Source organism: Manihot esculenta, chromosome 11, assembly GCF_001659605.2.
Source record: "Manihot esculenta cultivar AM560-2 chromosome 11, M.esculenta_v8, whole genome shotgun sequence".
NCBI classification, from domain to species: domain Eukaryota; kingdom Viridiplantae; phylum Streptophyta; class Magnoliopsida; order Malpighiales; family Euphorbiaceae; genus Manihot; species Manihot esculenta.
In genome coordinates, this window is record NC_035171.2 from 32392766 (window position 1) to 32407247 (window position 14482).

Below are 14482 nucleotides of genomic sequence, written 5' to 3' on the forward strand. Positions count from 1 at the left end.
TAATTTTATTTAATTCACGAAAATATCACAAATACTTTATATTTTTTTAATATTTAATTACTACTGGATTTCACACTTCTAAGAAGGAGTCAGTTCCATGAAAATTACCCCAGCCCAAGATTCAAAAAGCTTCTTTGTCGAGACAGATCGATCTCTTTAACCCAGACATAACCTTAGAAAGCAGGTTGCGTCACGCACAAGTCCAGGTACCCCAACTATGAGCTCAACCCAATGACATGACAGGAGAAAGTACAGCAGGTCCGGTTACCTCACAACTCCGCCCGCATACGTGGAAAGGGGAATTAAATGGCCGCCTGGTATGGAGAGAACGTCTGACGCCATTCATACCTACGGACTTGTCCGACAGAGATAGATGATACCGTAGCAGGAAGGCCGTTAGACGTGACTAGCAAACGAAAGGAGAAAGGATAAAAGCGAAAGAATATCTTTCTCAAGAGGCTAAACTTATACAACCACTATAAACCGACTCTCTAGATCTCAGAACATCGATATTTAATCGTTAAACTAATAGAGAAATTAATTAATAAAATTTTTAAGATATTAAAATTTTTTTAATATATATTTTTAAAAATGAACAATCAATTAATGAATTTTTTTATATTATAAAAATTGAGTAATATTTTTTTTTAAATTTAATAAATGCATATATAATTTTCTTAAAAACGTAATACTCTATCAATTTCCAAAGATAATTTTTGTAATTTGTATTAAAATGGAGGGGGCATTGCCATTGAGGCAGAGCTTAAAAGGATGAACAGAGGGATTTGCATTGATTTCAATGGACCATGTTACAGAAATGCAGTCACATGATGAGAAATTTGTATTAAAGGATGTAACATGGGCATACCATCACTAATTAAAATTAATGTTCAGTTTCATTAATTTTATGATTTTTTTTTATTTTTAATTTTAAAATTGATTAATTAGAGTCAATGATAAAAGTGATGGATGTTATGGAAGCAAAGGGCAATAAAACCCTAGAGTTTTTAATCATAGGGTGTGTTGGAGGAGAAGTTGGTGGGTCTGCACACTCAAATTTATTTTGTGGGCTCCAACAATTCTCACTCTCTCTCTCTCTAGTGGTGAAATATCATAATAGAAAGTATTGTCCCATCACATACCACACAAGAATCAACATATCTCCTTATAGCTTCCTCCGTTTTTAACTCTCCTACACCACAACCTATCATCTCAAGTTCTAGTTCTTATTTAATTGAAATGGATTATTTAACTTGATTAAATTATGAAAAATAAATTATTTAATTTTATATTTAGTATTTTCAAACTAAAAATTATAAATGAAATGAATTGTGCTTAAATAAATCTATTTGAAATTTCATTCAATAAATTATCGGTTTTACATAAATCATATTTAAACTTAATAATATTCTGATTTGAATTTAAATTGAATTAAATTCAAATGGTAAATTTTAGATTAAAACTTCAACTTTTCAAAGCCGTATGAGATGATTTACCCCATATCTACAACAATTAATAAAAAAAAATCCATTAAAAAGTCTTTTAATAGATTAATCACTGAAGCCAAGGCGTGGAACTGAGGCAAATCATGATCATGTTACAGAGTTGTGCAGTTATTTAGACCAGGTCCAACATCTTTTTTCCAGGCCTTTATTTTCTTTCTTTATTTATTTTTTGGATTTTTAATATTATTTGCTATGAACTGTCAAAAGTGATTAAATAAAGAATCCTTGAAGGTTTCTCCTTCAATCTTCTATTCCTTTTTTTTTTTTTGCTCTTCCTTTAAACTAAGGTATAATCATATTCTATAGAAGTAAGATGCAGATTTTAAGGTGAGACTACTTATTAAATACAATTGGGATGTGCTTGCCTGCCTTTTTTTTTTTTTTTATTTAATTCTACAAAATAAATAGTGAATTTCCTCTCTGGAAGATTTAAGAGAGGCAGCTCATAAAGCACCTAACTTGGCCTAGCCTTTAACTTGCACATTTTCTATTTGAGTATTGGCACAAGAGAAATAGAAAGAAAAAAAAAAAAAAACCATTTCTCCCAGTTCTGCTCAGATCTCTCATTTTCTCTCTCTTTCTTTATCTGGCCATATTTTCAAGAAACCAATTGCAGTTCTGCATATATCATCATCAAGAATTGTTTTTGTTCTCTACAATGAGAGATATAGTTTCTTGTTTTAGTGAAAATGCCATAAATGTGTCTCATTCTTATTCCTGTTCTAGCTATCCAAACAATGCTTGTATCTCTCCAAGTCTAATCCCATCAATCCAAAATGCAGTCTCTTGTTTCTATAAAATCATCCTCTCCACTCAAAAGCAACTCTTGGTCACAGTCACTTGGTGCAAGAATCACACAGCCCAAGGCCTCACCATAAACTTTGGCAATGACTCTTCAACATCTTTCAAACTCAACACAAGCGGCAGGCTATTCAGGAAGAAGAAAGGCAGCAAAGTGATTGATTCTGATATTTCGAAGATTGAAGTCTTCTGGGATCTCTCTTCTGCTAAATATGATTCAGGACCTGCACCTGTTGATGGGTTCTATGTATTGGTCATGGTTGATTCTGAAATTGGCCTTGTTCTGGGTGATATAGGAGAAGAAATTATCTCCAAGAAGCTCAAAGCTAGCACCCCAGTAGCCAAAACCAGTCTCATTTCAAGGCAAGAGCATTGTTCAGGCAACCCATTATATGCTACTAAGGCACAGTTCTGTGAAACAGGCATTCAACATGAAATTTTGATCAAATGTAGTGGAGAAAATGAAGGCCTAAAGTATCCAGTTTTGTCTGTATGTATTGATAAGAAGACGGTGATTAGAGTAAAGAGGCTGCAATGGAATTTTAGGGGCAACCAGACAATTTTTATTGATGGGTTGCTCGTTGATCTGATGTGGGATGTTCATGATTGGTTCTATAACCCTGCTTCTGGTTCTGCTGTGTTCATGTTCAGGACAAGAAGTGGAATGGAAAGCAGGCTGTGGTTGGAAGAGAAATTGTTGCAAAAAGATCAAGAAAAAGTTGAATTCTCTTTGTTAATCTATGCCTGTAAGAGCCCTTGAAGAAGAAGAAGAAGAACTAAAAAAAAAGACTGACTTTGTTAATCTTCTGGTTTGTGTTTATCTTCTCCAGCCTTTCTGTTTGATTTTAGTTTTTTTTTTTTATTTGCTTTCTATTTCCTTTCTTCTTGGAAGGCATAGATACTTGGAATTCTTTTGATTAATTGAGAAATAATTTAGTTGTCTAGATGCAGATAAGTGAATTGATACAACAAATTAGTTGGTTCTTAAATTTGATCTTTTCTGTCTTTAACAAAAAATCCTATCTTTCTGTCTCAACTTTCTCAGCTTCCTCTAGACCCATTTCCCTGGGTTTCCTCAAGATTAATAATGCAGTGAAATTTATCAAATTCGTATTAGAAATTATATAAAAAAGGTCAGCGAATTGATCTTTTGGAGTTTTTGAAGGATATCAATGAAGATTTTGCTAAAAGGGCATTAGGGTTGGAGATGTTGAAATACATCACTGGAGTTTGCTTCTGGCTCAAAAGCACAAAATAAAGATGAATCACATGATCATAACAGTAAATTTTCAACCATTTAATTTATGTGAGTGTGTTTTGCGAGGTGATAAAAAGAAAATTTATTTTCTTTATGTTTGGTATGCTTTTTCCCTGCCAATTAAACCAAGTTTGAGCAAGCTGATGAACTTGGACATGATCCCATGAGCCAGATTAATTGAAAAAGTCTTCAGACTTCTTCAGAGTTTTTGTTATCTTCATCAGGAGTTTTAACTGTTGCACCACTCAGGTTTCCTAGAATCACCACGGTCCCCCTCACTCTTCAACTTAGCATTTGGACCACAATTCATCAAAACCCAATGCCTTTCTCTAGGGCAGTCAGTTCTTTCAGTCACTCAACTGTAGATTTTCACGTTAAACTTGATGACATTTTGTACTGTCACCCTCAGTTCCTTTCATCGCACAATCAGAAAAATGCTTATCCCTAAGCCCAAATTCCATACATTTTGTGTTTGTGTGCCTCCCTTTGGTTAGCTGACACAAATGTCATTTTCTTGCCACCAATCTATTGGACATCACTGGCCATGTAGTTACTGAACCTAAACAATTGTAAACTGTTAATTACGAATATTTTTAAATTGGATAAAAAATAGAATCTGTGTTGAGAGTAAAAGGGATGGTTATAAATAATTTTAAATGACGCATTAGCTAAAATTATAGTTAATCTTATATGAGATTGTGATAACTGGTGTTAAAATTGTAACCATATTACCTAACGATAAGATTATAGTCTTGAAAGGACATGAAAGCAAATGATGTTGTTGTGGACCATGAGGCAATGGAAGTTCAATAATGATGTTTCATTTAGTTGAGAAGCCAAAGATATCTGCCAAGAAGAAAAGCATTGGCTTCAGTTTTTGGAGGGACATTCAGACTATCTACTCCAAACTGTCAGGAGATTAATTGTTGCTAATAAGATGAAATCTAGTTGTACTGTATTACAAACAAGACATTTTAAAACATTGGTGAAATTTAGTTGTCCTTTTTTAAGTTGCAATCAATTTTAGTTTAACGGTAGCAAAGTCATCTTTAAACTTGTAAAGTATTTAAGTTTCTATAGAAATTCATTATATTTGATAAAATTTAGAAAATACTTGCAATATCCGATCCACTATGGATCAAAATATTTTTAAGGCATAGATAATTTGACTAAGTTCCATTGATTTATGACTATTGGTTTATGACCGATGATTTGGCAGTTACTCGGTTCTCGCCTCTATTCATTGAATTATCAAATATTTTGTTTATATTGATAAAAAACATCATTCGAATAGGACCGATCAAGTCATCTTAACTTAGTCGTTACTGATATTAATATATAATCAACAAACTCGGCACACTAAAAAATTCATTCGTTAGTTCTGAATTACATGAATGATGAACGATTAATTTTATCTTTTTATATTATAAAAGCAATCAATAATCAATATCTAAATAGGCAATTCTTGAATTCTAATAATACATTCTACATTCTAAAATATTCAGGAATATCATCCTCGACTTTGAGTATTGTCAAAATAGTTTCCAATTTGTTTTGCAGATAGTTTCACTGGTCAAAGAGACAAGAGACTTTGGGTGATAAATCCTAAAAAAATGAACAAAATGATGATGAAGAACTAAGAAAAATGAAGCTTTTTTTACCCAATGGTATCTGTTCAAACTCTTGACAGTTTGAAAATTTTCTTAAACGTTATAGTCATAGAAAAGAGGTAAATGAAATGTACCAAAATCATGGTTCTCAAGAATGTCAAAAAATTCATTGTTAGGTCTTGTACCACAAACATTAAAAGTATGAAAAAATTCAATGTACTTTGGAACAAATTTCTCTCTATCATTTTATTCAACTTATTGACAGGAAAAAAAAATATAAAAGTTAATAATGGATTACTTGAAAAAAGGGATAAAAAAAAAATGAAACCCACTATGTGGAATCAATTGGAAAGCTTTGAAAAGCTGGGTTTTGGGTTTGGCATTTTGGTGTGGAAAACCTGAAGGTGGTTTCTGCCAATTCAGGGCATTAAGCTTTGGAAGTTGACAGGCTTTTCTCTTTTGGACCACTTTCTTTCCTAGTTTCAAAGGCTGCCATTATTTCACTTGCATTTATTATGTTTTTTTTCCCTATTGAATTCAATAATATTTTTACTATTTTCAGAGAAATACTATTTTAACAATATAAAATTATATAAATGAAGTGACAATTTCAGAAGTTAATTAGTCAAAACCCTCTCTCTCTCTCTTTTTTTTTTCTTTTTAAAATGTAATAATTTTTTTTATATAATCTTTCATTAACTTTATCTTAGAAAGCTTTATTATTGAAATCACCTCTAAATATTTAAGGTCTTAATTTCACTCCTTTATTAACAGAATAAGTCTATTTATTTTTCCAATTACTTTTATTTTAGGGCACCCAAGTTGATCCTATTAAACAAATTGCCTGTGCCTACTTTCGTAAAATCTCTTTCTTCTATCTCTAGTGCCATCACAAATTTGGACTACTCAAGATTGAATTCCCTCTGCTTCACGAAGTTGACCAACTCTTAAGTGATTTAGGTTTGAATTTGGCAAAGAACACAACTTCAATTTTCTTTAAAAAATTTAGTTTGATTATTATAATATATTTAATCCTATTATTAAGAAATACTGTAATACAATCCCTATTATTCCTAAACAAAGCCCGAAGCAAATGCCAAACTCACTAGTACAAAGCACAGGCCATGGTTGATGGGATGAAGGAAAGTGGGCCAAAGGCCGCATCATGTTCAATGGTGTCCAACTTTCCCAACTTGTATTGGAGAAAGCTAAGATTTGGCCTATAATATAGTGGTGGAGTTGCAGAGATCCAAAACTATAAGTACTGAATAATAATTGCATGGTTTCCAAGAAACTGACCAGGCAACCATGGTCCGAAGAGATAGTCCTACAGCACAAGTGGTACTTACGTGACCAAGAACTTGCAAATCCGCCATAAGCGTTGCAGAGCCTTTCTTGTGACCACATCTCTTTCTTCTCTACTTAGCTTTCTTCCCTTTTATATTAAGTGATATTTCATTTATTTCTTCTCTCTTTCTCAACACAAAGAATCATCATGTCTTGCTTTAAGGGAAAATACCATGGTTTGTTATCTTTCTTCTTTTTCAACTTAAATGATTTAAAAATGACTTGGGCCATTTTGAATTTATTTGCAATTGCAGCTGTTTTTGGCAATTGCACATGCACTACTTAGAACATCGTTTAGCAAAATAGTAACATAAGTGAGATCGCAAGATGCAAATTTCAGTGACTTTTTAAGATTTAAGGATCTAGAGTTGAATGCTAAATCCAGTTGGTTATTTTCTCGAATTTTGATCTGCAGCTTTTAGCAAAGGCAATCGGAAAAGCAAAATGCCAATTGCCCAATATTTCTTTTGCCAATTTCCAAATATTCCTTTTGTATAAAGATTTTGGTTTATGTTCTGTTGAAACATTTTATTTAAACAATTGAATATAATATTTTTTATCCTCTTTTGGGTTATTTTGTTCCTTTAGTATTGCCTTTGTTTGATGTTGTCTTGGTTATTTGTTTGGTCGCTTATCCTGTTATGGCAATACTAAAAATTAACCTCTGAATCTCTTATAGAAAAGCTGCACTGAAACCTGTATAAATAATGATTGCTCTCCTTGGGTCAGTGGAGCTCATTGTGCTAAAAAGGTTTATTTACAGCTGTTTTGTGCTAAGATTGTTTAATAACAAAGATAGTGTTGTTATTAAGATAATTATCTGATGCACCATATCATCTCTCTCCTTTTCCCTAATGATTTTGTTCATTGCTAATCTATATTTTTTCCTTCTAAAATTTAAGCAAAATTAAAGTAAAATTGGTGTTGCCAGGTTGACATCTATCAATAAGCATGTGGAGAAATTAATTATCCTATTTCCTGGTTTATGGATTCTAATTTTTAATATAATGTCAGGGATACAATATTAACTCTTGATTTTACCTATTCAATTGTGTTTTTCTTCTCTTTTTTTACAACAGTAGGGCTAGGGGGAGTTGAACTTGGGACTCCCAAATTTAACAATATGGAGTTACCATTAGGCGAAACCTACAGCTGCATCTATTTGATGGTTATTAGTATTTGCAGTTGTTATCCGCGAAATAATCATAATTTAGAAACCAAGTTCCTCACAAGTTGTTTTTTCATCATCATCTTTCACTGTATTTTTGTTCTTTAGGCTGATTCTAGGTTAGGATGTAACTTATTGGTTTTTATGATCATCTATCTGCAAGATTTAATTCTAAAAGGTATTAAAACTTTCTGTCTGTTGAACTTGTTGGATCAAATTTTGATACTTACTCGCCAGTGGAACTTAGCACTAAATTTTTGGTTTTACATAGAACTGTTATTGTTCTAATTGCTTCTTTTGCTTCAGTTTGTTGATGACTCTGATTATCTTCATGCTTTATGTTATCTCTATCTGCAATGTGAAGCTGAGGTGATAAACAAAATACAATACTCTTATGGTGTGCATCTTATGAAGTATATCTTATCCACTTCATTCTTTTTTAAATGTTATTTAATTTTTTCCTTCATTCAAAAATCTTTTCATTTCACACTTAAACCTTATTTCATCATGTTTTTGGGTTTATTGCCATCAGAAGAGTTGTTATTTTTATTCATCTAGCTTTTAGTTTTGCTTCACTTTTAGTGTATTAGTTACTTGCTTTTTTCATAACCTTCATCATTATACACTGAATTTCACATTCTAAATCATTGAATTTTTCCTTTTCTTTTTTGCCCTTCAAAATGCTGGTGCAGATGAACTGATTGCCAATGCTGCTTACATTGGCACCCCTGGAAAGGGAATCCTGGCAGCAGATGAATCAACTGGCACAATAGGCAAGCGTCTAGCTAGCATCAATGTTGAGAATGTTGAGTCTAATAGGCGAGCTTTTCGCGAGCTCCTATTCTGCACTCCTGATGTCCTTCAGTTCCTCAGTGGTGTAATCCTTTTTGAGGAAACACTTTACCAGAAAAGAACTGATGGGAAGCCCTTTGTTGACATTCTCAAGGAAGGGGGTGTTCTTCCAGGAATCAAAGTTGACAAGGGAATTGTTGAGCTTCCTGGAACAAATGGTGAAACCTCAACTCTCGGACTTGATGGCCTAGCTGAGCGCTGTCAGAAGTATTATGAAGCTGGGGCTCGATTTGCTAAATGGCGAGCTGTGCTAAAGATTGGTCCAACTGAACCATCTCAACTTTCTATTAATGAGAATGCCAATGGCTTGGCACGTTATGCTATAATTTGCCAGGAGAATGGCTTAGTACCTATTGTTGAGCCTGAGATTTTGGTGGATGGATCTCATGATATTAATCGCTGTGCAGATGTGACTGAGCGCGTTCTCGCAGCTTGCTACAAAGCATTAAATGATCACCATGTTCTTCTGGAGGGAACTCTTTTGAAGCCAAACATGGTGACCCCTGGCTCAGATAGCCCAAAGGTTAAACCTGAAGTGATAGCTGAGTATACTGTCAGGGCTCTGCAGCGAACAGTTCCTCCTGCTGTTCCAGCTATTGTGTTCCTTTCTGGTGGACAAAGCGAGGAGGAAGCCACTATCAATTTGAATGCAATGAACAAACTCAAGGGCAAGAAACCCTGGTCCCTTACATTCTCTTTTGGCCGTGCTCTTCAGCAGAGCACCCTCAAGGCATGGGCAGGAAAGGAGGAAAATGTAAAGAAGGCGCAGGCTGCTTTCCATGTGAGATGCAAAGCTAATTCAGAGGCTACTTTAGGTTCTTACAAAGGGGATGCTACCCTGGGAGAAGGTGCTGCAGATAGTCTTCATGTGAAGGATTACAAGTACTAAGCCTTGACGGATGGTGTTTTGGAGCTTCTTCTGTGTATGACAAGGCACAGGCATTAATTCCTTAGTTTCTTTTATTTTCCTTTGCCATTACAATGGTCCACTTGCGAACATGTGGAGACATTTCATCATTGTTTTTCAGCCTCTAGTTGTGGCTGATTTTGGCTAGGCAATTATTTCCTTGTTTAATCATCTTTCAATTTATGGTCTTGAATCTTTTTCTAAATATAGATTTACTTGCACTACTGAAGAATGGTTCTTGTAATTATGCATTCTTTCCCACTGTATACTCACTTGTTTGGCTCTTATTATTCAAGTTCCAAGTGGTGTAAACCACAGTGATTAGTGACCATGTTCTGTTGTGAAATGCTTTATGCCGCCCAAGGCAATGATTTACATCCTAGTGAAAATATGTAGATTCAGCATTAACAAATCCTTCTGATGTTTTCTGCATTTTCTTCTTTTGTTTTTTTTTTTGGTTTACATGTTTAAATTTAAAGTGTCTTCAAATAACAGTCAAGAATTGAGAAACTGGAGAATAATGCATCATTCACAAAGAATCTGCTCAATATTCATTACACATTCACATGTGCCTCTAATACTTGTTGTATCTATGTAATTATTAGCCCCACAGTGTATCTCTGTTATTTTCAATTCTACCCTTCCTCAATTTTGTTCTTTAGGTGGGCATTCTATGGGAAGTATCAATCATACAGCAGAGTTGTGCTGCATTATTAGTGTACTCAGATGGATGCACTATACCATTTGCTGCACAAGTTTGAATGCACGAGTTTCAATAACCGTGCATAGATCAAATTTGGATTCTTTTTATTGTATGTTAATGTTACTCCAATTATGGATTCTAGCTCTCTCAATAATTCTGCAAACTTGTGTCTCTATGTGCCTGTCCCATTGTAGCTATCAGCTTTGTCATGGCTAATTTGGCTATTATTGTACGTCTTTTTGGCAGCTTGTATTTCTAGAGTAGTTTTTTTTTTCCCTTTTTCCTTAGGTGGTAATTGAACTGGATGCACCCATTTACAGTAATTATATAGAGTTTATCTGAATTTGTAGTTGTGATGTTAACTAAGATCTATTCTTTTAATGGCAAGAATTTAGAGGATGCAAGCATTTTCAGGTCTCATATTTCAGGAGCTTTTCTTTTTTGCAGGATCATTACTCTTTTATTTTGGCAGCCATCAGAAATTGCAAGAATTGGCTCAATTTAGATGACAGAGAAAAATGGTGAAGCTACAGACATCTGTAAGTTGCATTGGATTTCTGATACAACAGCAATTAGAAAAAAGAACATGGATGATCTAATATATGCATAGCATTTAATTTTATTATATCAATAAATCATGAAGGAAACCAAGACTACAATGGAAGAAAGTATAGAGAAGAACATATTTGTACCAAATGACTTGAATGATCCAGCCATAGAAATGACCTTATCTCCTGCAAAGAAGAACCATCAATCAAAACCAGAAGAAACTTGTAAACCACAGAAAGAAGAAATAAGACTAGATTTTTCACTTACTACAATCTTTAGGGTGGCATATACATCTCAATCCAACTCCACAGTTTCCATTAGGCTTTTTGCATTCATTGCAGACATCTGGCACATGGTCAGGGATGTCGAAAGATATCCTTGTCCCTAATTCATATTCGTCGCTGTAATCATCACTTGAAGAACTTCTATACACTCTGCTGTAATGTGAACAATTCAAATCTTTTGGATGAAAACCCTTGTCAAGTTTTTCAAAATCAGGAACAAGTAGGCATGAATAAGGGATTTGAAGACGGTGAGTTTCAGATGAAGGTGCACAAGCATTCAAGCGACTGCAGTTGCCTTTAAACGATGTCATGGGATGGATTTTGTTTGAGCAGTTGAAGAGAAGAAGTGAGTTAGGCTTCGAAGTAGGAAACCCAGCAGACAGAAGAGCAGGAGAAACAAAATGCTGGGAAGAAGAGCAAGAAGGTTGAGAAATGATTAGTGTTTTAGTTGTGTAATCGACTGAAGAAACTGGCAAAAGACCAAGAGAGGTTCTGAAGAAAAGTTTCTGAGATCTGCATAGCATCATGCGATTTAATGGGGATTGAACAGTTGAATTTGAACTCAGAAAGGGACTCTGAATCGGGATTTTGCCACAGAAGGTGGTAGAACTGTGTTGGGATTGACAAGTAGCAAACAAGAGATGAAAGATGAGCACAGCAACTAAAAGCTTGAGTTTCTTGAATGTATGCATTTTCCTTCCCTTTCTTCGCTTGCTGATTTGATCTTTCAAATGGTAAACAAAACTTCTGGGGCTCTTGGCCTTGTGATCAGATGACAGAGAATCTACTTTAATCCAGCAAGTGGATTCATTTTCAGCTTGGTTTTTTCATCCTCTGGTGTCAATGGCATCTCTGAGAATCAAAACCACTATAAAATTCCACCTTATCTTTCTTTTTAATCCTATTTTTTTCTTCCTTTTTCCAACCTTTTCTATTATAAATTTTCTTTGGGGTGTGTGTGGAATTTTATAATTTCACAGTAACCTTTATTTGCTCCTGCAATTCTCCTTATTTGCCAATACTTTTCTGCCACCTTTTATTTAGATTCTGCATGTTTTCATCCTTTTCTATCATTATTCTTAGAAACACATGATATCTCATTGACTGATGTGTCACTGGACCACATGTTTGGTGACCTTTCATTGTGTGTCTGCTCATGAATCTTCACATAATGATGTATCATGAGCCCATATGCATGAAATTTTTTTTTTGCAAATTATTTTTATTAACTTTTTTCTTAAAAATCTTGTTGCCAGTTAAGAAATTAATTGAGAATGATTGAGGGAGACAAGGTTACTATGGCATGGGACCTTGATGATTAAGGATAAATCAATGGTTTAAGCATCATTGATTACACTAGATAAAGTTTAGCAACAATTTCTAAAAGTAATTTTACTACTTTTTGACTAATAATAGTATTAGGCTATTAGCATCAATATTAGAAGGGGTTCTTATAATGTTCCCATTAGGCTTTAATCACACAAAAAATTGAGCTTTCAAATTAGTAATTTTCTGAAATAATATTAAATTATTTCAAAATCTGACCGTTTATTTACACGCGACGTGTATTATGATATAAAAAGTTTATAAGTTTCACTTATTTGAAAATATACAATAATTATTAAACATGTTAAATCTCACAGTAGAATACTTCCTTAAAAGGTATTAGTCGAAATTTATTGTCTTATATACTTAAATTATAGTAATAGATTAACAATAATAGTCTGAAATCTACTGCATTTGCCTCTGTTCTATAACATAAAACAACAGTTTAATCATGGTTAAAATTAAAAATTTAACAAACATAAAATATTATATATATATAGTGAAAAATTAAATTTGTTTACTTATCAAACTGTTGTTTTAATAGTTCTAAAACAATATTTTTTATAAATATAACTAATGTTATAATACTGTTGTATAAATCTTAAAATACAGTAGGGATAGCTGTTTGTTCATTACAAAAGCAAAATGATGAACATACAACAAGAAAAACATTTCCTTGATACAAGATTTAATGTTGAAGATACATGGAGATGTAGTTGCAAGAAATAATAGATACCAGCACTTTATTATACATGCAAAGCTAACACACATAGGTTGATACTCACACACAAAATATAAGGCCATAAATTACCATCTTCCTAATATTAATTTCTAGATCTCATATATAGATCATGCAATAGCTGGTTTAACCTGAACAGATGAGAAACAAAGAACCACAATCTTCTCAATGGCAGCTGAAAATGTAGCAGAGAACTCAACATGACTAGGATGTGTTTGAAAAGCAGTGTAGTCTTGTTTCTTGTCAAAAGTCATTGAGATTGCATGAGTAAATCCTTGTGTAAGCATCTCTGGGCTCTCCAAATCCTCTCCCCTGTCAAAAACACAAACACATGATATGCAAACTCAGGTTCCACTAAACAAAGAAACCTTTACCAATGGGCTTTAATTCATTGAGACCCTGGTCATTTCCAGAGCTGAAAAGGCTTTGAGTTCGAGCCAATTGTGCCAAAAAAAAAGAGCAAAGACCTTAATTTTCATGGTGATCTAGAGAAGATGTATAAGGGCTAAGGTAAATAACTAAAGACTTACCATGCAAACACATGATATGCAAACTTGGGTTCCACTAAACAAAGAAATATGCCAATGGGTTTTAATTCATGGATACCCTATTTATTTTTAGGATCGAGAGATCTCGAATTTGAGTTTCAATTGGAGCAAATTGTATAAAAGGAAAAAAAAAAGCAAAGAAACCTTGATTTCATGGTTAGCTAGAGAAGCATGTATAAGGGCTAAGTAATAAACTAAAGACTCACCATGCAAAGGTCTTGACAAGATCAACATCAGAAACCAGCTTCTCCAAGCCTTTCATAATGTCCGCCACCACAGCGCCTTCCTTAAACCTAACAATGACCAAGTGCTCGAACCCCATGGCAGCTGAGTGTTGAACAAACACACCCTAAAATCTGCCACCAAACCCTTAGTATATATACACAAAGAGAGACACTTATTGTTCATGTGTCAACTTCCACAGTCCATCTGTCCACTGTCACACTCCATGACATATAATTTCACTCGCTTTGTGTTACCCAAAAATTAAAAAACAAAAAAAAATGAAGCTTTCTTGGACAGCATCTGCAGATGAATATATGGGAATGGTACAATGCATGATATTGCATGGTCTATAGACCCACTACTCAGCAACTTCTTTGCTCCACCTTACAGTAAAAATTTGTCCTCATCACCATTGTCTGGTAATATTTGCTTTTCCACATGAAATGGGGTCCTATGTGTGAGTGCATGCTATGTATTTTTCTTGAATTTTGGACTTGTATTTTCCATAGGTGTTATCATAACATGACAGTGCCTTCAATTTTATTTTATCTATTTCTTATTTTCTATCCATGTGCGAGGAATGAAAATGGCCTAAAGCACCTTTTCCTCTCTCTCTCTCTCTAAACTTTACTGGCTTTTTCTCCATGTCCTTCCCATGTG

General features: G+C 33.9%; 4 protein-coding genes across 4 annotated transcripts; 2 read left to right on the forward strand and 2 right to left on the reverse strand.

The window, feature by feature from the left end:
* Positions 1-1907: 1907 nt before the first annotated feature.
* LOC110627054 lies at positions 1908-4574 on the forward strand. The gene has a single exon (XM_021773281.2). It carries the CDS (start codon positions 2164-2166, stop codon positions 3064-3066), a length of 903 nt encoding a protein of 300 aa, XP_021628973.1. The 5' UTR covers positions 1908-2163; the 3' UTR covers positions 3067-4574.
* Positions 4575-6244: 1670 nt separating this feature from the next.
* Positions 6245-9692, forward strand: LOC110625863 (fructose-bisphosphate aldolase 6, cytosolic). The gene is made up of 2 exons (XM_021771542.2): positions 6245-6697; positions 8382-9692. The coding sequence occupies exons 1-2, from the start codon at positions 6670-6672 to the stop codon at positions 9428-9430; spliced, it is 1077 nt and encodes a 358-aa protein (XP_021627234.1). The 5' UTR covers positions 6245-6669; the 3' UTR covers positions 9431-9692.
* A 978-nt stretch (positions 9693-10670) lies between these two features.
* On the reverse strand, positions 10671-12562 carry LOC110625864. Its single transcript, XM_021771543.2, has 2 exons — positions 10968-12562; positions 10671-10885 (listed from the first exon to the last, which is right to left on the reverse strand). Exons 1-2 carry the CDS (start codon positions 11674-11676, stop codon positions 10779-10781), a joined length of 816 nt encoding a protein of 271 aa, XP_021627235.1. The 5' UTR covers positions 11677-12562; the 3' UTR covers positions 10671-10778.
* A 397-nt stretch (positions 12563-12959) lies between these two features.
* LOC110626064 (stress-response A/B barrel domain-containing protein At5g22580) lies at positions 12960-14030 on the reverse strand. Its single transcript, XM_021771801.1, has 2 exons — positions 13804-14030; positions 12960-13361 (listed from the first exon to the last, which is right to left on the reverse strand). The coding sequence occupies exons 1-2, from the start codon at positions 13917-13919 to the stop codon at positions 13160-13162; spliced, it is 318 nt and encodes a 105-aa protein (XP_021627493.1). The 5' UTR covers positions 13920-14030; the 3' UTR covers positions 12960-13159.
* Positions 14031-14482: the final 452 nt, after the last annotated feature.

Coding starts and splice junctions, on each gene's coding strand:
- LOC110625864 (XM_021771543.2), bottom strand. CDS start 11,676: ATGCATACATTCAAGAAACTCAAGCTTTTAGTTGCTGTGCTCATCTTT. Junction 10,886..10,967: donor ATGCCACCCTAAAGATTGTA/GTAAGTGAAAAA, acceptor TCTTCTTTGCAG/GAGATAAGGTCATTTCTATG.
- LOC110625863 (XM_021771542.2), top strand. CDS start 6,670: ATGTCTTGCTTTAAGGGAAAATACCATG. Junction 6,698..8,381: donor CTTTAAGGGAAAATACCATG/GTTTGTTATCTT, acceptor ATGCTGGTGCAG/ATGAACTGATTGCCAATGCT.
- LOC110626064 (XM_021771801.1), bottom strand. CDS start 13,919: ATGGGGTTCGAGCACTTGGTCATTGTTAGGTTTAAGGAAGGCGCTGTG. Junction 13,362..13,803: donor CTTGTCAAGACCTTTGCATG/GTGAGTCTTTAG, acceptor TGTTTTTGACAG/GGGAGAGGATTTGGAGAGCC.
- LOC110627054 (XM_021773281.2), top strand. CDS start 2,164: ATGAGAGATATAGTTTCTTGTTTTAGTGAAAATGCCATAAATGTGTCT.